This window comes from Bombus huntii, chromosome 1 (genome assembly GCF_024542735.1).
Source record: "Bombus huntii isolate Logan2020A chromosome 1, iyBomHunt1.1, whole genome shotgun sequence".
NCBI classification, from domain to species: domain Eukaryota; kingdom Metazoa; phylum Arthropoda; class Insecta; order Hymenoptera; family Apidae; genus Bombus; species Bombus huntii.
This window is the reverse complement of record NC_066238.1, coordinates 10,055,896-10,076,857: the sequence shown is the minus strand read 5'-3', so window position 1 is coordinate 10,076,857 and position 20,962 is coordinate 10,055,896. Positions and strand designations below refer to the sequence as shown.

General features: G+C 38.0%; 3 protein-coding genes across 5 annotated transcripts; 2 read left to right on the top strand and 1 right to left on the bottom strand.

Moving 5' to 3' along the window:
* Positions 1 to 4,476: 4,476 nt before the first annotated feature.
* On the top strand, positions 4,477 to 13,888 carry LOC126871242 (uncharacterized). 2 transcript variants are annotated; one of them, XM_050629868.1, is made up of 5 exons: positions 4,477 to 4,666; positions 11,799 to 11,871; positions 11,992 to 12,153; positions 12,300 to 12,453; positions 12,682 to 13,888. In XM_050629868.1, the coding sequence occupies exons 2-5, from the start codon at positions 11,800 to 11,802 to the stop codon at positions 12,795 to 12,797; spliced, it is 504 nt and encodes a 167-aa protein (XP_050485825.1). In that variant the 5' UTR covers positions 4,477 to 4,666; position 11,799; the 3' UTR covers positions 12,798 to 13,888. The 2 variants fall into 2 exon arrangements, with proteins under 2 accessions (XP_050485825.1, XP_050485902.1); XM_050629945.1 differs by lacking the exon at positions 4,477 to 4,666 and having other exon boundaries at positions 11,962 to 12,153.
* On the bottom strand, positions 12,818 to 18,697 carry LOC126870118 (uncharacterized). Of its 2 annotated transcripts, none has more exons than XM_050627680.1 (7): positions 18,142 to 18,697; positions 15,442 to 18,022; positions 15,156 to 15,254; positions 14,931 to 15,080; positions 14,556 to 14,851; positions 14,357 to 14,486; positions 12,818 to 14,274 (listed from the first exon to the last, which is right to left on the bottom strand). In XM_050627680.1, exons 2-7 carry the CDS (start codon positions 15,536 to 15,538, stop codon positions 14,027 to 14,029), a joined length of 1,020 nt encoding a protein of 339 aa, XP_050483637.1. In that variant the 5' UTR covers positions 15,539 to 18,022; positions 18,142 to 18,697; the 3' UTR covers positions 12,818 to 14,026. The 2 variants fall into 2 exon arrangements, with proteins under 2 accessions (XP_050483637.1, XP_050483578.1); XM_050627621.1 differs by having other exon boundaries at positions 14,931 to 15,254; positions 15,442 to 15,964; positions 16,040 to 18,022.
* A 143-nt stretch (positions 18,698 to 18,840) lies between these two features.
* On the top strand, positions 18,841 to 20,823 carry LOC126870897 (L-xylulose reductase). Its single transcript, XM_050629108.1, has 4 exons — positions 18,841 to 18,999; positions 19,619 to 20,048; positions 20,373 to 20,521; positions 20,591 to 20,823. Exons 1-4 carry the CDS (start codon positions 18,864 to 18,866, stop codon positions 20,692 to 20,694), a joined length of 819 nt encoding a protein of 272 aa, XP_050485065.1. The 5' UTR covers positions 18,841 to 18,863; the 3' UTR covers positions 20,695 to 20,823.
* Positions 20,824 to 20,962: the final 139 nt, after the last annotated feature.

The following is a 20,962-nucleotide window of genomic DNA, read 5'->3' as shown; positions in this document are numbered from 1 at the left end:
GTTGAACCGACGTTGGAAACGGAAGACCAACGAAATGAAACTGAGTCGATACTGAAAGCTGAAGACCAAAAACAGGAATTTGGATCGATATTAGTAACGGAGGACCTCGAAAAGGAAGTTAAACTAGTATCAGAGACGGAGGGCTATCAAAAACACGCGATCGAAGCAGATAAAGAAGAAGAAATCAAAGATTCTGCGGTCTCGGACGATAATCTTGCAGAATATCTTCCAGAATCTATCGATGACGAAAAAGAAAGTCTTCAAACCGATGGAATAGCCGATGAAATAACCGATGAAATTCGAAGGTATAGCTCCGAAGTATCACAGAATGAACCTGGAATAACTTCAAGAAGAATATTCACGAATTCATCGGATTTCACAAGGAACATCAACACGAATTACGTGGCTGACGGCGTCATTCTAAGTAATTCGAACGCCCCGAGAGAAAACAACACTCCTGTATGGGACATCGTAGACGAAGAGACCATCAGAAAGCTGTACAACATGTTTTCCCATCGATCTGTAGACTCTACTTTCGATTTACCCGGGGAAATCCAAACAGTGGACGACATTTTAAATAACAGACAGTCAGAGTCATCGATAGACGATTTTATTTTTCAGTCGGATAGATATTCGACGAATCTTTCCATGTTCGAGCACACCATCTTAGCTACCATTCGACCACTTCAAACTTTAGAAGAGGAAGAAAGTCACACAGGTTCTCTTTACGATCTATGTATCACTACCATGGATCAAGAAGGTTTGCCTATCAGTTTCGAAGTGGAGTCTATGGAAGATCTCGAGGACGAAGTCGAACATCCAGCCGCCAATAGACTTGGGTTAAACGATGTTGTAATCCAAGTGACTCGGTTCCTGAGGAACTTGAACTTCCGCGGACTCAATCTGGAAAACCTTTCCGGCGTACTGGAGATTCTTCCCGAGCCAGTGGACGATGACGAGGATCGGATAGAGTTCGAGATCGACGAGGAGGACGAAGAAAAGGATGAAGAGATGGAAGAATGGCCGATAGAGGACAGAAGAATATTAAAATTCATTAAAGAGGATTGCTTAAGATTTATCAAGGAAGATATTTTCACGGACATGAAGTTTCCCATTGTAGTCAAATTAAGCGACGTGATAGGTGACGATTTGGCTACCTCTGACGAAGAGCCGGAAGAACTTCACGTAGTGCTTGAACAGGCAGAACCGAGTAAAATAAATTTGTTCTCTTTAACGGATGACAAATACGAAGAAGGTAATGATAAAATTGAAGAAACTGGTACGGAGGAAATGGAGGAAGAGGACGAAGATGAAGAAACGACGTTAAGAAGCGAATACTTCAAGATGTTGCAGAAGATTCAAGGAACGATGTTTACAGCGTTTCCCTCAAGGCCAATCGTGAGCGTCAGCGACTACAACGCTGCTGATAGTATGTTAAACGAAGAAAGAATAACTACTTGTTCGGAGGATGCATCTTTAGACGAGGTCGTCACGAAATTTATGAGCAATTTGAAGAAATACATACTGAAACGTTCGGAACCTGTGCAATTCCGTAGACAAAATTTAAATCAAACCTACGAAATATTGGACAAGACTGACACGGAAGAAGAAATCAAAGTTGAAGAAAGTATCGACAGCGAGGAGATGGAAGGAAGCGACGAAGACGAAGCGGTTGAACAAATTACTACGATCGAAGATGTCGAAGAGGTCGACGAAAAAATAACGACAAAGCAAAACAAAGTAGATGTTACGTATCAAGTTACCGAAGAAGACATGCTAGATACAAGAGTCGAGGAATATGGAAATGTAAGTTGGAAAGAAATCGACAAGGCCGATCAGAATATTCAACTGATCGAATTCGAGAGCGAAGCGAATGAAAAGATGCAAAGATCGATTCGCGAAGACACGTTCGAACGCGACGAAGACGAGTCTCTTGAAAAAATAAAATCGAATAAGATCGATGGGAACGAAGAGTCAGATTTCGAAATTGATGGAGAGGGAAACGTGGAGCTGAAGGAAAAGTTATCCTTATACACCATCTTCACATTTCTGCTGGCCATCTCCTGTTTTTATCTGGGATACTACTACCGGAAGATCTTCTCGTTTAAACAAATTTCAACGTCCACATCGGCCTTGAAACCTTTCGAGATTCACACAACGCCAACTTCGACGACCACGTTCTTTGAAAATTCGACGCTGATGAAGGAAACGAAGGAAGAAAAATATGAAGAAACGGAACAGGAGGAAAATGACTCGTTCGAGAGAATCGTCGATCTTGAAACGATAGAAATTTCTCAATTCACCAAATACGATTCGGAATTATATTTGGACTCGATTGAACTCGAAAACGAGGTTGGAGAATCTGTGTCGCTAAGGGAACGAATTTTAGAAAAGACAGAATTGCAAGAAGAAGCAGCGGAAATTAATTCTGAAAATGTCCGAGTGCGTTCAAACTCACAAATACACTCGGCTTCCCGATCGACTGACACGATTGGGAGTGCCAGCATTAGCAAGCTCGATATTCGTACGAGCGAACCTCCGTTCATCGTTGAACCGAATAAACTTAAAGAAGATTCGTTAGAATTGCGCCTGGCGGAAGAAGAAATCGAGACCTTCAGATACAGAGAAGACGATGACTCCGATTCATCGAAGTCTCTATCAACGCGTGACGATGAAACCAGATTACTCGAGGCACAGATGAATCTATATGCAAAGGTGCTAATAGAAGAAAAAGAAGAAATGTTAAATGCGGAAAAACTTCGAACGAGCAGCTGTGGAGCAAAGTCGAGAACATCTACTTCCGAAATTCAGAAAGAAGATTGCGAGCAGTCGAGCAAGAAGGAAGAAGAAAAGGAAGAACGCTCTGTGGTTGGTCAAACAGATGCCGAAGGGATCATTTTTTCGAAACAAGAGGTCGAGAAAAGTAAGGCGTCCACGGAACAAAACGAGTCCTCGAGTTCGCCTCAAATTTTGGAAACGACCGACAGTTTCGATTCCACGTACACGAGAGCTTCCGAAACGTCGAGGAACGCCACCTCTGTTGTAGATCTCAACGATTCCTCTATGGAAGAGTTCGTAATCGCTTCGAACGAATCGATTATATCGGACAAAGAGAGCGGATGCAGTTGATTAAAAAACGTCCGTCTCGATCTTTCCGTAATTTTCAGGTTCTTTTTCTTTTTTATTTTTTTCGCGATATCAACGGATTTTAGCCTCGTGTGAACTTTTTCTTATTTTTAAGGAACTACCGGAGAAGATTCTTTTTTTTTCCAAAAGAGTGAGGCTTCTTTTATTTTGCTTTTTGTAAAAAAACAATCGTTGAGATTCCTTTTTTCTTTTTTTCGTTTTCTCTTTTCTTTTTTTATGAAGAGAAACGGCGTTGCAAGAATAGACGTTCATGCCGATATCGTTGTTCGAAGATACCACTCTTTTCGTTTCTCCGGTTCGAAGACGTCCGATTTTGCGAGAAATATTGTTCCGTTTATCATTTGCAAGAAATAGAACGTCTATCGCTTGAATTTTATTTATTTCGTTTCTTATATTCGTACTGATTAGCTTATATTTGCGTTTTACAAGTGGCACGATGTTTTTTGAACGACAAATATTTCGTGATAAGTGAAATTTTTTCGTCGACTCGCAAGTATTATTCATTTCTAACGAATAAACAATCGTACTTTAAAGATATAATTTTCCCTCGAAAAGTATCTAAGTCAGCTTTCGTCTGTTTAAATGAGAAAATAATCACAAGGACAAAGTCTTGACTAAAACGTTCTAGCATTAAGACATGGAATACATCGCGAAATCTTGTCAATTCCGAGTTTATCAATCCGAATATTGATTTAACTCGGACAGCGTTCCCAAACGAGGTTCATTCAATTCCACCGACCTTTTACCCAGCTCTCTTATTGTATCACTCAACAAGCTTAATATACTTAATTAAATACAGTTCCTGTTTGCCCCTGACATCTCTTTACTGACCGCTTAATCGTTCAATTAAGCGTCACCGATTTTCCATTTCTCTGCACCCTTAGATAGATCGTTATACCTTCCTATAACATTCCAACTTTCAAATTTAGTAATCTTCAAACTTTCAAATCCCCCAACCTCCTCCACGAACTTCCAACCATTCTGCTAAAACGTTTTTTCCCTCGCACGATTCTCTCTTCTTCGCTGTTCCCGTACCCACCGATCGACCACCCTTATCAACTCGTCCGCCGATCATCTAAATGTTGCACGATCGCAGCTTCGATTCGCGATTCTTCGCTCGCTACGTTTTACCCACGTTTGTCATTTCCGTGGAAAGAAAAGAAAAAAAGAAAACTGCACGTGACGGCGATCGGTCGGCACGGGGTGAAGCGAAGAGGAGAGAAACCGATCGGCGATCGGCCGCGGCGCGATGTTGTGTTGGTTAGCCACCGGTGTAGATGTAGGTATATGCGTCGTAGGTGTACAACTTCGCGGTCTGCCGCGGCGGCGCGCGTACTGTTCTTGGCACAGTTTCTGACCATCTCCTATTGCGAGCGGACCGCGCTGGACCTAAGCGTAATTTCGTTGCGCCTCGCGGCACCCGACTTTCTTCCTCATTCGCCCCGACGTACCTTTCTTCCGGTCTTCCTTTCGGAACTCGCGCGTTCGATCCTCTCGAGAGAACAGCGATCTTTCAAAAGTGAGTAAATCGAACGAGCGTTTCGTTCTTTCTTTTCTTAATTTTTAAACGAGACAGTCAGTGAAAATTCGTTTGTCATCGGCGTTTTTTATGACGTCGAGATGGTTGCACGTTGACGACGTGTAAAAAGCAGGAAGAAGAGGAATTCAAACGTATAGAGAGGAAAAAGACACGTAACGAGAGACGAGCGAGAAGTGAAGGTGAAAAGTTTGGGTTGATTTCGATCTTTTTGGTGAACGGAAGTTGAAGTTCGAGGAGATGATTCCGGATAAAAGTGATCACGCACGAAGCTCTCTTTAGCGTCGTAGATTTGAGTTAGGTTCTTCTCGTTCTGTAAGTGAGTAATACGAGAAGATTTGTAAATGTGTGAAAGGGTTTGAAAGCGACAGTTGCGGGGGAAGAAAGTAGGAAGCTGAGGATCGTAGGTGGCGGAAAGTGACGTACCGAACGCGAGCAGTTTTTAGTCGATGTTTGATAACCTCGAGTGGTAATTAAAAGCGCTTGAAGCGGTGTAATACTTTTAACAAACGTAACTCGATCCTGAGCTACCGCCGGGTTATTTAAATCCTTGGAAAACAATTTATTATAATAACCGTTTCGTTACTTATTTCTCCTTTTTGCTCGATAATTTCTTTCCTTCTTAATATATTACTGAAAAGTTTATATTTCTTAACGAACAAGTTCTTTTTCCTTTGGCGTAAACAAATAAGTGAACAAATGACAACAGACGATTATAAAATCAAAAGAAATACAACGTTCAAGTTTCAAGGTTGCAACGTTTTACGATGCACACTTGATAATTTTTACTATCGTCGTAGAAACGTGTTTTTAAATTTCGTAAAAATTATTTACAAAGGAACAATTCGTTAGCTCGTAAAAGTTCCACCAAAAACTCGAACGAAGGACAGACAAGCTCGTACGATAAGCGAAAACTACCCATCACCGTGGTAATTGACGATAATCGCGGCGAATTGTATAATCGGCCAAGTGAGCGATTTCTTCAATTTGCTCGTACGATGAAAATGTATGGCGAATACGCGAGCTGCCGCGACAAAAATTGTTACGGGCCTGTGTTTAGCATAGACCGCGAAACATGTGCAAATAACGCACAAAATTCTTCTCGCCTTAGGAAAAGGCACGACTCTTCGTCGAGATAGCAAATCTCCACTGTAAACACACCCGGTAAACTTTCGAATTTTTTCATTTTCATATCACCTGTGTTTTCAACTGTAAGATACATTGTAATCTTGTGATTCACGATGTAATCGTGTGATTCACTGAAAACAGACGTTAAGACAGCGTTGAACAATTGAACGAGTTTCCTTTTCCTTCCGTAATGTACGAACAGATCGCAAAGATTAATTTTCGAACGCATTGACAATTTCCAAAATATCCACAACATAGAAACGTCGCCCCAAAACGTATTAATATAGAAGCAAAGAGAAATCAGTGTTTTTTTCTTCTTTTTTTTTTTAAATATCGTTGTAATCTCGTCTTGATCTAAGTTTCATCGTCAGCAAGCAAACGTTTTAATTCTACCGAACAAAACGAAAGGTCTGCAAAAGACAAGTAACGCTCGGATTACTGAAATCGAGACGAACATCCTGGATGCAGCATCGTCCGGTTCAAACGTATCTCTGTTCTCTCTATTCTCGGGAAAAGCTTGTTTTTATAAAACCATTTACCGTATTGTCGTACGAGTTCCTTCGCGTTATCGCCGTCCAGACAGACATAGTCTGTATAGTTTATCTACATCGGGTTATAGTCGCCACTGGCAGCTGCTGAGATCTCTGAAAATTTTCCTCATTATCGACCAACTCGTCTAATTATCGAAGAATAAGTTGCAAAAAATCACGTGAACTTTGATAACTGAAATAATCCAAACTACGCGAATGTCACGTCGTTGTTTTCGATACTCCCGCGTATTTAACATTCTTTCAAAACAGAAACGTTTCATAACGCGATTCGCTCGCGGCCTCCTTTTCTGTCGTGTTTTATATTCCTCGTTTATCCAATTTGTATTTTCTTTTTCTTTTCGTTAATTCGAGAGTATATTAAACTGTATGCTTTCCAATAATATAATATTAAATAATATTAACGTTAGCGCTATCAATTTATAGTAATGTTTCGATAAATACATGTTGCATACGTCTTATACTGTAGTTACTGCTAAATAACTATAATTGAAATGGTGTAATGAAAATAAATAAGTATGTATAATTACGTTTTTCATCTCGATAAAAGCATTTCAACAATGCAGAACAAAATATTTAAAATCCATTCAGTGGATTTGACGAATCTACTGCCGATATTATTTTATTAAATCCTATGTTAACGATACTGAAGCTCGATTTTATCGATGTACGTAGTTCGTCACTCGACGAGTCAATTGATAGTGAAGAATAAGCTTAAAACAGTAGCGTAGCGCCTCGAGCCTCGCTACACTTACAACCCTTCTATCCATCTGCATTTCTATTTTCTTATCTACTCTGATCGTCCGAGACTATCAACGAAAATAAAGACCAAAGCAAAGGAAGAAAAAGGAACTCGGTTGTGAGTCAGAGAAGCTTGAAGAAATAAACATATTGGTGAAACACGAGGGAAAAAATAGAGTGGCTTAACGGAGGTCTGAAACAAACGGAGGAGTGATTCGCGAATGGACCACGAAAATCGTAGTCAAGAAGCAGGACGATGGTGGCGGCGGCGAGAGAAAAGTAAAAGGAGGCCAATAGTAGCGTTCGCGACTGTGAACCATGAAAACACGTATGCGAAGTGCGCAGCAACTTGTCCAACTATACAGACGTGCATTATGAATATGCGAATAGTACAAGATCTTCGTCAACTACTTTGTGAAGCTCTTAACCTGTTGATCGACGAAGACCGAGCCAACTTGTCGTTCGAATTGCCAATTTCTCAAAAGAATGAATTTCGTTACTTAGGAATCGGGTCGTTGACATTTCTCCTGTGGCCTTTATTCGCATTTATTACCACTAAAAATGACGTAACTGAAATCGATGTGTTTTTTATCGATCGCGTTCATTCTTGGTCAAAGGATCCGGTTAAGCATCGAAAGATTCGGTTCGATCGAAATCGAGTAACGAAGAATTTAGTAACGACGCGTGAGAAGGAAACGTTTCTGTTCTTCTCGTGACTAAAGAAATTAGAACGCAACATCGAGCATGAAAGGCGATCATTTTTCTTGCTTCCTTGGCGAACGCGGAAGACGATTTTGCGAAGGTATCGACACGCGACACACGATATCGGTATTCCGTGAACGACGTTGCACCTGACTTGGAGGCCGCGGTGGATGCTGTACACATAAAGCACCTTTGATAAACATCTGAATGTTAAATTCTAACGACGACATTCAAATGCGAATCGCCGTCGTTACGTCCATTGTGTAACGTTCCAATGCGTAAACGCCTACATAATAAACTTTTTATCGTTGTATTTCTATGTATCGCGATTTTTCTATCGCGAAGAAGCCGCGAATAAAAAGCTGGCGCGATATCGATCCTCTGATATCCGTTTCACGGAGGGACAGCGCCCTGATCGAAGAAAAGGAAGCTCCGCTAAGTAACTGGTGCGCCCTTTCCACGCTTTCGATTAATGTATCTGGGTCAAGAATAATTGAGTAGGCGCCGCGTAAACACGCGTATCAAGTGGTTTTCTATTTCTTTTCGGTCGATTAGCACGCGTGCTCTGCCTAAATTTAACGGGGACCCCACTCGTTCCACACCACCGCAATTTTGTCTTCTGTTCGTTCAACGTGATCAGCATTAGGTACGCTTTGGTAGATAACTGAAGACAATTTCTTCTATATGACACTCTTTTATACTTTCGAAATTACGAAGTTAATCGAGGTAACCTCTGAGAACGGCTGAATTGCGAAAAGCGATTCCAAGAATTTGCTTAATATCGTTCTCGTTGTTATCTCTATTTATAAACTGTATCTTTTTCACCTACGACCCCCTTTCGTGTCTCCGATTTATAAAGTAAACTTCCGTAACGTGTCCATTGTTTTAATACACTTTCTGTATTTTGGCAAAATTTCTGACGCCACTCTTACACGCTTCGAATTCAGAGCAACGCGGTGTCGCCGCTTGACTCAGCAAACCTCGACTTAACACGGCGATCATTAAAACATTCTTTCTTAATTAAATATCAAAGACACCGGATACCGGTGAGCCAGATTTCCTAAATCGTACTTGAAAGGAAACGTTGTAACCCGCCTTCGTATCCACGAGCGAACGCCTTCTCGTTGAAAACAGCCTCTCGAGGCCGAGCATGATCTCTCTCGCTCGATGATGCAACCGTGTTTTTTTGCAAGGAATACGACGAACAGACCGACAAAGTCACTCAATGCAAGCGTCAGAATTCGCGATTTAATCTTCCGTAATCGTTTCCTTCTGCATTTCCTTCGCCAAACGGACTTGTAATGGCACGAATGTAATTAAAAGCGATAAACGAGGTCGAGGTATCGCGTCGCGATGAGGTAATAAGTAATGAGCATAATGGCGATTTTACCACAGTTTTGCTTTTTTCACAGAATGCTCGGTTCACCTCACGCGACCTTATTTCGTGTGTCATCGCTGTTTATAGACTGTGCGCATAGTTGCGTGCAAATGTTATTATTCCGCTAACGAATTTACGCGTTGGCGTTTCTTCCGATCGTTCTCTCTTTTTATTCTTTACGATCTACGTACGCGATAAAACGGAAAATTACGACACGTTTCGATCGAATCTTTATCGGTGATTTGCACTTTTAGCTTGGCTAGAGAATTAAGAAAACAGCTTCTTCGTCGAAAGTTTCGTCCAAGCTACGTCGGATAACGCATAATCGCCGTTTTAATCGTTCAATTTATTCGAACAAACTTATCCAACGATAGAATAAACGTATCGAGTCAATTCGATGCTGCTGTCAACGCGTGACCGCAGTCACGTTACACGTGGAGGTGTTAAAATTTCATTTGAAATTTGTCACTTCTTTATACCATAGTAAAATGTACAATTGCTAAGTTAAAACAAATAGAATGAAACGAATTGAAAGAAGCGTGAAATTATGTTATTACGCGTTATAAAAGGCCTAAGACTTTGAACAGCACGCCAAGTTCCATTCAGGTCGAGGTCTTCTTTAATCGGGTCTTCGCGTACTAACGTTATGAAATTAGCAAAAAATGGAATCGATCGAAATAGCGCCTGAAAGACTCGTATAATTCATTTATTTATCTATTCTGCTGATAACGTTCCTTCTATCGAGCCGTCCTTATAGCTATTTTCCAGATCGAATTAACTCGTCGTTCTCTGTTCCATTGTTCCTGGGACGCGTCCTAGGAATCGCCGATGAAGGAATCGATCGCAGAGACGGCCAGGTCGTGTTCCGTGTCGTTTAATGGTCGAATAAATCACGGATTCGTGCGTTCTGAAACCGAGACAGAAGCGGAGCGAGCGAGGAATCGAACGGTGGCCAATGTCAACCGACTGGTTCTTCATAGACGACGCGTTTCCTTTTTGCACGAGGTGAACCAGAGGAAATACGGGAACAAGGGATCGAGAAGCGTTTCCTTATGGGGCCCGACAGACCTCGACGAAGCTTCGTGTTCGCCATGACCGCCACGGCCGCTCGTATGACTCGTATCGACCGATCTCACGGCGATCTCCTTTTCCTGTCTCTCCGACTTCTTTTCTTGCTCTTTTAAACGATACCGAGCGTCGTTTGTTAATTACGATTCATCAGTGCCGCATCTTCTTAGTTAAAAAACAAACGTAACGATAAACCGGATGGTTCTGTCGATGCTAATACGAATTTAACGAACGAAATTTTCCCAATATTTTCCACACTGACGGTTGATCTTTTCCTCTCAGAGAAAAAATTAATTTCATTTCCAAGGAAACGTTAATCGGGCTAAAGAAATACGAAAGAACAGAATTCAAAGATATTGGTAATTTATTTGATCGGGGTAGTTCTGAAGAAGCTTCCTATGGTCTGGCGGCCGGATACGACAGCCTGGTGGAATAACAAACGCGGAAAGAAAGGTCAGCACCGGATAGGCCGAAGAGACGAACCGGCGAACAAGCGAAAATAGATCTGGCCACCTATGCCAATGACCCATATTCCCTCTATTCTCGGCGTGCCACGAATTAAACTTCGTCGTTTTAATGCCACATGTTAGAGATCGTGACCATCGTCGTTGGTGTTCTTCGTTTTCCTCTCATTTCTGTCGTTCTCCTTCCATTAAGTTCCGCCGCATAATCCTCTTGCTCACTTCGCTTCTCTCTCACGTTGGCATCTCTTCGGTAAAGTGCGGAATAAAGAAAAAGCATCAAAGCTGAATTGTATCGAACGCTAGATACACTCGAAACAAGAATCGGCTAAGACTCTACGTTTATTTATAATTCGCGATACATTTCGTACAACGATTCGCGTACGCTATACATCGGCGTTTTGATAAAAATCGTCGTCCCGCGTTTTGACAATGCGACCAACTATCGAGTGTGCCCATTCACACGGGCGCAATATTTAGAAATTTCTACGTGACGCTCAGACTGAAATAAAAATGACTAAGGTGAAGTATAATACGGCGTCAAGTTCGACGTAATATCACGGATGTTAATGCGTTGGTCACGCCACGTGGATATGCAAACGTTATAATCGATGCCGAACGGCGCGACTGTTCGCAGAATGGAAAATGAAACGTTCTGTGACATTTAATTCGATAAAAGCAGTTTGTTGGAGGAACTTGAATCCTTGAGTCGTGATCCTCCAAATTTGTTACGTGACTCGATGCCGCGTGACTCAACGGCGGTTGATTGGAGAAAAACTTCGAAATTCCCACCTTTTACCGTTCAAATCCATAATTTTTCTTCCGTTCCACGATTTTCGAATAAAATCTCTTAATATTCAGCTACGCGAAAAAAAGCACCGAGACAACAAGAACGAGAAATTGGTTCATCAATCGGCTTTAAAAATACGCGAGCACCAGTCAGATTCTAATTCTACTCGTGATCTAAATTCTATCAGAGTGGTTGCTCGACATTTGCGGCAAACAACAAATCGATAGAATAATAATTAAGAACGTTCTGTGTCCTTTTGCTTTGCAAATATAGTTTAAATTGTTCTGTTCCTTTTCAGAATGCAACTCACGTCGTGTTGCGGATGTTACTCGCTAAAAGCGGGAACATTGTTCACCGGAATATTGGGCATCGTAAGTACTTATCGGAACGAAATACCTAAAATTAGTAATTTCGTAATTCTATTTTGTAATTTTAATTGAACGAAAAAATCGTTTCTATAGGGTTAAATTATTCGTTTCGTTGCTTGTTAGATTCTATCGATCATCTCGTTGATTATGATCTTTACTCTGAACGTCGAATGGAAGACGATACTGATCGACGTGCTGGACCAGAGCATCGTTAAAATCATCTTCGCGATAAACTTGTGCATGACAATTTTGATCTCGATGCTGCTCATAGTTGGCGCTATCAAGGTAAAATCGTTTCTCCATCGATTCTACAAAAATCGTAAATCGTATTCAATTTTTCTGATGTCATTCGCTCGATGCTGTTTCGTCCGATATAATTAATTGTATAAATCGAAAGCGAAGGGAAAAGTGAGAGAATTGTTTTTTTATAGAAAAACACGTTTATGATGCTACCATGGGTAATTCTGGGCTTGATGTTAGCAGTCGGTTTGTTAGTGAGTGTCCTATACACATCCATAATGTTCTTCGTGAATCACGCGGCAATAAATGGAATTCTGTGGCTCGTCATTGGCCTTATAGCTGTCGGTGAGTAGCTAATGAATTATAAATACCTTTGCATTCTACAATCTTGACATTTATAATTCTTTTCAATTTTCTTTGGCATATTCAACAGTTACGAGGATATTTACGAAATGTTAAAAAACTCGTTATGTTAACGCCTCGAGCATTCTTTAAAAAACGTTGTACTGACAACTTTTAAATTCCAGCTGCCCATTTATTTGAAATTGTAATGAATATTTAATATTTTTTCAGTAATCTATGCCTACTTGTGGTTGGTAGTGTACAGTTACTTCCAGTATCTGAGATACGATAAATTGAACAGCAGAATGGGGCCGTACGGAAGGCCGTACAATTATCGGCGACCTTGAAGCGAATCGGTGATTTTACGAAAAAAAAAAAAAAGAAAAAAGCAGCGAGAAGTCTCCTTTTCGCGAAAAAATTGTACCATTCTTTCTTTCAGACGAGAAATTGATTTCGATCGCAAGAAAGAACGGTCTAATTGCTTCGGAAGGAGTTACTTAAAGTTCAATTAGCGTAATCGCACCAAAGCACGAGGCACCGCCTTTTTGTCGATAGAGAATTTATCGAGAACCACGCAATCGTGTTTATAAACCAAAACTAATCGTCGACAGTAGATTAGGACATATTTATGACACCGGGATGTTCCCTCGAACGATAATAATCTTCTGCGTAGGAAATTGGAAGTTCTCAAGATGGTTCGCTGTATTTACGGGCTATATGCTTTACCTATATTGTTCGTCTCTTTATTTTTCTTTCCTTTAAATAAAAGCAAAAAAGCAATAAAAAGGAGATTTGCTTAGGAAGTACTCCGAGATTTTACTTTTTATAAAATAAAATTATTTTTACGTAAAATATTAAAATTCTCGGTGCATCGTATATTTATAATGGCACGTGATAGTATTTTGATACTTACCACAGAAAATTATATCACGTGTATTATATGAAAGTTTTTGAAGTTTCGTCGGAACTTCGGTGTTTTAAAATCTAATAAAAAATTCGCTTCAATGACCTATATAGCCCATGAAAAATCGACTAATACGATCGAATATATCGGATATTGAAGAGAAAAGCGGACGTCGTTCGAGGGTGCAAGCTCCCGGGTTTCGAGAGAAATCGCGAGGGAGAGACACGTTTTCTGCTAGGAAACCGACACTGCCGGCTTGCCAGAACGCGATATCAAAAAGGCGAGACTGATGCCCGCCGTGGACGAGAATAGATTCCATTTTCAAGGATGAAGAAAATGTTAAGCATATGCAAAAATATACGTGTTACCACACCGCGAGAACCAGTCTCTCCTACGCAAGGTTAACGACTGACTATTTATTTCCCCTGCTCCCACTTTTACTCTATTCTACTCGTCTTTCCATCGTATGTAGAGATTCTATCATTTGTAACTATTGTTACGGACTATGAGAAATAAATTATTTTTTGTTTGTAACTTGTTCTTCCTCTTCCTTATCTCGTTATCTTCCTTCCCGTCGTTTCCAGATTCTTCTCCGGTTCGTTACGCCTTTATCGATGCGCCGTATCCGTGTACGTGTTATGCAGGCGATCATTCGTCGGGCGGTTCGAGCGTTTACCAGCGAGCGTTTTCCAGATTCTCGCGGATAAATAAAGAAAGCGTGGCAGCGGCTAAACCAGTAGCGTGGCTATCGCAACCAAAGTCCGTTTGCTTAGAGGTTCTTCGCGACACGCGTATCTCGTTATTGGCAAATTTATATCCAAACGAACTGAAACAACCGCTGGGACGAGACCAACGCAGTACTAATCGTTCATAGTGCTTGCCAGTGAATTCCAGGAATCCTTCCATGCCGCATAGAACAACTTCCAAAATAAAGGAGGACGCGTTACTAAAAAAGTAGGACTAGACGAGAAAACAAATTTATATATATGTATTCCGTTTTACCTTGTTCCATCGTTAAATCTGGCGTTTGATAAGGAAATCCAGCTGTTTCGATATCGATCAGATCCTCGAGGATCGCGGAACAGTAAGATAGTATTAATTCCGAAGATGGAAGACCTCGATCGCATTTCAACTAAAAAGAAACGAAATTCGATTAAAGATGAAAGACACATGAAAGAAAAGATATGGTAATGACACTGACTATCTTAGCAATTTGAACAATCAACAATCTATGTGTAAGAGGGTATCCTCTGCTAGATTCTCGATTTGCCAATATCTCCGCGCACAAATCAGGAATTCTATTGCTGGAATTCAATTTGTTCCGAACAATTTCGGCGAGACATCGATCGCTTTCTTCCTCCTTGGGCGGTCCTTGCATTATCAGTTCTCGTATGTCCCGATAATTTAATTTAAAATTGGTCTTCCCCTTTTTTAGAGCGCCACGGCGCCATGATATTTTTTTCAGCCACAAAATTGGATAATTTATGCTTTCGTGCACTACAATTAAAAGACTTCAATTTTGTACATAATAAAAAAGGTTTTCACGGTATCTTCTTTTTTAATGTGATATTCTTACATAACTGGACGTCCTCGTTCTCTGGAATGACTTTATCTAACAAATCTCGTCGAGTAGAATCGCATAATCTTAAAATCGTCAGAAGAATGTTTCGATGTTTCTCCACAAGATGTCGCGCATTTTCATGCAAAAAGATAGCAGCCGCGTTAGCTGTACGAAAGAATAACGGAGGTATTTTGTTTAAGGTTTCAGTACTCGTTAAACTCGTAGATTTCAAATCTTTACCTTCGACGATCGTTAGAGATAACGTAACATCGGCATTCATTTGACGAGGCCTTTGGCGAATGTAATTGACTATCTTAGACAGAACGTCCAATTTTTCTCCTGCAATAACTGCCACTTTAATTCTCTATAACCAGATATATCTCTACTTATGAAGAAAAAGATTACAATTGATTACAATTTCTAATTTCTACAGAAGATACAGAAACTACTAACTATCACAAATAGATTCTTTGATAACGATACAATAAAAAAAAAAGATAGTCTTAGATCTTTCGTCTAGTCTCACCAAAATCTTTAGAAGGAAAGTTTCCATAGCTGCAAAACGGGACGCCGCAGAAAAACAGAACCGCCCAAATACTAGCGAACCTTCCAAGTGTTTCCATGTAGCTTACAATACTGAAGAAGCTGTATCTCGATTTTCCCAGGATTTTATAGCGGCAGTCCCACCATGCACCCTATACGTCCACGCGACTTTACAGAAATTAAGATTAAACCAGTCCTCTTCATCACGTTCAGCGGAAATCCGGCCACTTTTCTTCATAAAGATCGAAGTGTCGAATCTCGAAAGGCGAACTTCTGAATGAAATCGACTTCGAGAACGACTCGTGGGTGTTTAATTGATATTCGATAGAATGGAAGGAAATAAGAACGAATAGTGGATTGTAGATCTTGTTTGGTACAAAGAAGAAGTTACTTATTTTGTTGGTAAAGATATTATAATAGCGATTTTCTACATCTTCACGTTTTGTGTGAGAATTCAGAAGCAGTCAGGGCGGAAGCTCCGAACACTTCCCTGCCTTCTTCTTGGTCTGTAATTCAAGTAATAATATATTTCCATTATTGTACCGTTTGCAAAAGCATTAAAATTAATGATGGTAACTTACGACTTGATATTGTATTTGACAAATTCTACCATCCGGATCATCTTGTATTAATTTAATCTGAATTTTGATACAAACAACAGAACTGAGAAACTGATGATAAGAATTGTTATGTAAAAATAGGGAAGAGATACGGAAAATAAATAGGGTAATATTTTACTAAAGTAGCATAACCTGTACCTAGAAGTTCTTTTCCTTTGAGAAAGGGTTTCGACTCTTGAACTACTGCTGGAAGAGTTGCAATTCTTCTCAGAACATATACAATATTATCATATACCATCATTTCTAATCTACTAAAGGAATAAAAGAACAGTTTGAAACAATAAAAATAAAAATTTGTAGTTAGCGATAAAAACTTGTCAATAATACAACCGTAAAATTTACAGTTAAAAATTTTAATTCATTCAAGTTCATAAATTTAAAGCTTGTAAGAAATCCTTCGTATTTATTTATACGCCTTAACAGTCATTTCCTGACAAAGAAATAAAAAAAATGGTTTAGAAAAATAATCGCTGATCTATTTATTTGTTTAGCTGTGTTCAGTACAATTGCTTATATCCAGTAAAAATTCTATAAATACAGTGAATGTTTGCAAATCATTCACAATATGAATTTTAACCAAAAAATTGCATGATGTAACGTAATACAATATGCATATTCACAGAGGATTTATTTATAAGTATTTATTATAAATAAATAAATACTTAATCAGTTGCTAATCCTCATTCTTTATCGTGAAAATATATACATTAACACGTAAAAAAAAACTATATATATATCGAGAGAGAATTAAAATCATGTTAATGCATATATTCACCAGCCTTTTACAATCATTTAAATTTTCCGAATAAACTACTAACATATTTTCAAATATTTCTTACAATGATTTCTTAGAGATTAAAATCTCTGAGAGAATTAAAATCACGTTAATGCATATATTCACCAGCCTTTTACAATTATTTAAATTTTCCGAATAAACTACTAACATATTTTCAAATATTTCTTACAATTCAGTAATTAATAGCAAAAATATACATATATCTTCCCAATAATTTATATAGATGGTCTTAATAATTATATATATAATAGCTAAAATCCTAAAGAATTTGATTATTTACTATACTATCTGAAGCTATTTTATCACATTTACCTTAATCATACTTTAATGAAGAATATTCGTTTAAACGTCAATCTCAGACATATCGCTTAATAAAAAACATGTAACAAAATTAAAAGTTACGAGTCTTAACAATATAAACAGACGAATATATAATAACTATGTGTAAAACACATTGTAATAAACAAGTATGCATTAAAAATTATGTGATAATATAGATCTTATAACAGTAATTATTAATTTAAATATATAATTTACATTCCAATGAATGATTGTGTAAAACCTATATATTACTCTCTTTACAATATGATACATAAATACTTGAAAATATTAATATCAGTAAAAAATTTCCTTAGCCTATACAATTCCAACGCAGTGTCATTCTATACTAATCTGAAACTACAACAGAAATAAATAAAAATATCAACAATATATACCCTTTTATCCTTGAATCTCTTGAAAAATACTTCTCTTATTACTTCCTATGAGCATTTAAAACTTTGTTTAACAATATAATCTAAAAGTGATCTATAAATAACTTAAATCCTTAATCACAAATGATTATGTAGTTCAGGATTAATATCAAATTCAAGTGCTAATTGAAGTCTGTAATCTATTGCAATCAATATAATAATTATAAGCATCGGTAAACGATATCTTGACTGCCAAGTAAATCTCAGCATGAACATTATGGCACCATGAAGTATTCCACCAGTTCCAAAAAAAGTCTCTGATACCATTGTTTCTGTAATAGTAGGGATCATACAAAAACCAATATTTTTTGTTATCAATGTTCCTTTCCAATTATTTGTTGCGAATGAAGTTAAAAATTATAATCTTAAAATGCTGTTTCCATATTCCAATCCAACCTGTACAAAATCATATACGATTAAAATTATTTCGAATTTTAATATCTATGTAATTACTAAATAAGATTTATTAAAAACAAATTAACAATTGTCACAAAAAATGTATTTTAAAATATTACCTCTTACGAAGGAAGTTAACCTCCAAAACAGGATAATGATTTACGTTACATTAATAATTAACAACCTTAGTTTAATTTCTAGCAAATTATATGGAATTTACTATTTTCGAAAATTTTCTCCAGGAATTATTTACGTTTCGTAGAGGTTAAAAACTTGTGATACACTAGTGTTCAACGGGCAACACATTTAAAACTTTCATTGATTATTGATATACTTGTTGAAACTTTGTACTTCATTTATCTGCATTCTTTAAAAGATAAAATAACACACTAGTTGCACAATTTCTGCAAAAATACAGGTTTGGCAGATATGTATTTATAGCGTGAATTACGATTCATTTACAATATCGATACGCAATCGATAATCCAAAACGACTCTTCAACTTTGAAATTTTTAAATATAAGGCGGGAAGTTTTGTTTGAAATATTTTCTACACGAACAGTTAATACCTTTTTTCATATTCTATCATTATTGTATACTAACAAGAAAGGATTGAATTTATGTCTCCCATGTTCCTTGTTTAAATTATACTTAAGAAGTCTTTAGCGATTGGTTAAAATAATGATTATATTGATGACTTGATTATGGAAATAATAGATTATATTGGAGATATACATAGTTGTTATAGATTACATTTCGAAAGTGAAGGTTAATAAAATTTAAATTCATTTGAATAAGCGCCGAATGTTCACCCTGCCCTCTGTAGTGCCGATATAAGTGCATGCAGCCGTCATTGGTGGGGGCAGGAAGAATAAATACATTTAACAAGAGACATCTTACGATAGTTGGTACCACATTTGTAGTCATGAACATCAACTTCGAGGGAAAGCGTATTCTTGTAACCGGAGCGGGGCAAGGTATGTTACGTACTTGACATAACATATATAATTTGGTAAATATTTAATCTCTTCGTCTGTTTAATTCTAAATCGTATACTGGAACAATATTAAAGAATTTTAAGTTCCTTCTTGAATTTAGTTCTGACCCATCTTTAATGAAAAATCACTTATTGACAGAGAATTTGAATCGAACCAATCAGGGAAAGCTGCAAATTTTTTATTTGATATTTGTGCATGATGACAATGCTTATCTCAGAATAGAAAAGCTTCCATTGTGAATACCCCATGGTGAATGTAAACAGAAATTTTCGTTAAATTCCTGAAAATATTATAATTGCAATCGTATTGTATATTTCAAAGATTCACACTACAAAGTCCAGCATAAAGATCCAATTATATTTACTCATTTCCCAATGTCTTTCTTGCAAACGTCATTATTATATAATTAAAAGATAGAACAAGTAGAAATATTGGAATGGTTGAAATTGATAAAACAGAAACATTTCGATTACATCATGACGGCTCCCTAAACGTTCATTCACAATTATGTGCGACATAACTACACGCGTGATTGCTACTTCACGTGATTCTCCACATAGAGAAAATTATTCGTTTAACAGGTTATATTACATCGTAGGCATCGGCAAGAAGTTGGCTCTTCGTCTATCCAACTATGGAGGTCAAGTAATAGCGCTATCAAAAACAAAACAAAACCTGGACCAGTTATGCGCAGAAGATCCTCGTATTCAGATCGTCTGCGTCGATCTTAACGACTGGAACGCAACCAGGAAGGCGGTCGAAAATGCCTTACCTATTGATCTTCTGGTGAACAATGCCGGTGTTGCGCGTCTTAATCCTTTTTTTAATGCGACGGAAAAAGACTTTGACTTGACTTTCTCTGTAAACGTAAAATCGATGCTAAATGTCTCTCAAGTGGTCGCGAAAAATTTGATCGATAGGAAAGTTGGCGGCAGCATTGTTAATGTTTCTTCGCAAGCGAGCCAGGCAGCGTTACTAGATCATACCGTCTATTGCTCTTCCAAAGCAGCAGTAGATATGTTATCTAAGTAAGAGGCAGAGTTAACTTTTATTTATTTCAAGATTTGTAGTTATATAGATATTTACAATATGCCTTTATAAAAGAAATAGAAAGGAAACTAATCATTGCTATATCCTGCATTTAGTTAGCTGTAAATTAGCAACCAGGAATTTCTAAAAAGATATATATTTAAAAACTTGGATTATAATTATCAACCGAGTCGCACTCTATGTATCCATTCATAATCTGTTTTACCTACCTTGCTTTAACAACTTCCAATTCATTAAGAAACATTTGAAATCACTTCCGGCAGCAAATAGGAATTCAATCCATTCATTGGTATTTCTTACAGAACGATGGCTCTGGAACTTGGTCCGCACAATATAAGAGTAAACACCGTAAATCCTACAGTGATCATGACAGAAATGGGTAAACTAGGCTGGAGCGATCCGAAGAAAGCACAAACTATGATAAGCAAAATACCATTAGGTCGATTTGGTGGTGAGTTATAGTTTCATTATGTAAATTAAACTTCCGCTATATTTTACTATTCTATTGTTATATTTGCAGAGGTATCTGAAGTAATCGATGCGATAGTATACCTGTTGAGCGATCGTAGCTCAATGATCAACGGAGTCGCCTTGCCAGTGGATGGTGGATTTTTAGCGATGTAAATTGCAAAAGGATATCTTGAATTTCCTTTATAATAAACTACTAATACTATTATTATAAATTTCAATTCTAAATACAATATTATACGCCATAGACATATGTCAAATAAAAAACTTTTATTAAATAAGAAATATTCTGATCGAGATTGAATTCTCGCTGAAAACGATTAGTTTGAGAACTGTTGTATGCTCCGAGCGTCATCGCTGTTTCATCGAGATAGAATAGAAATAAAGGGATAATAAAAGGAGGTGTGGATATTCGAAGATAGAT

What these genes read in the sequence shown, in the direction of transcription:
- LOC126870897 (XM_050629108.1), top strand. Translation starts at nt 18,864, where the DNA reads ATGCAGCCGTCATTGGTGGGGGCAGGAAGAATAAATACATTTAACAAG. An exon ending in TGTAACCGGAGCGGGGCAAG is followed by an intron (nt 19,000 to 19,618) that starts GTATGTTACGTA and finishes ATTACATCGTAG; the next exon opens with GCATCGGCAAGAAGTTGGCT. An exon ending in ACCATTAGGTCGATTTGGTG is followed by an intron (nt 20,522 to 20,590) that starts GTGAGTTATAGT and finishes TTATATTTGCAG; the next exon opens with AGGTATCTGAAGTAATCGAT.
- LOC126870118 (XM_050627621.1), bottom strand. Translation starts at nt 15,538, where the DNA reads ATGGAAACACTTGGAAGGTTCGCTAGTATTTGGGCGGTTCTGTTTTTC. An exon ending in GAACGAGGACGTCCAGTTAT is followed by an intron (nt 14,852 to 14,930) that starts GTAAGAATATCA and finishes TTTTAATTGTAG; the next exon opens with TGCACGAAAGCATAAATTAT. An exon ending in AGATTTAACGATGGAACAAG is followed by an intron (nt 14,275 to 14,356) that starts GTAAAACGGAAT and finishes TTATTTTGGAAG; the next exon opens with TTGTTCTATGCGGCATGGAA.
- LOC126871242 (XM_050629868.1), top strand. Translation starts at nt 11,800, where the DNA reads ATGCAACTCACGTCGTGTTGCGGATGTTACTCGCTAAAAGCGGGAACA. An exon ending in TCATAGTTGGCGCTATCAAG is followed by an intron (nt 12,154 to 12,299) that starts GTAAAATCGTTT and finishes GTTTTTTTATAG; the next exon opens with AAAAACACGTTTATGATGCT. An exon ending in CATTGGCCTTATAGCTGTCG is followed by an intron (nt 12,454 to 12,681) that starts GTGAGTAGCTAA and finishes ATATTTTTTCAG; the next exon opens with TAATCTATGCCTACTTGTGG.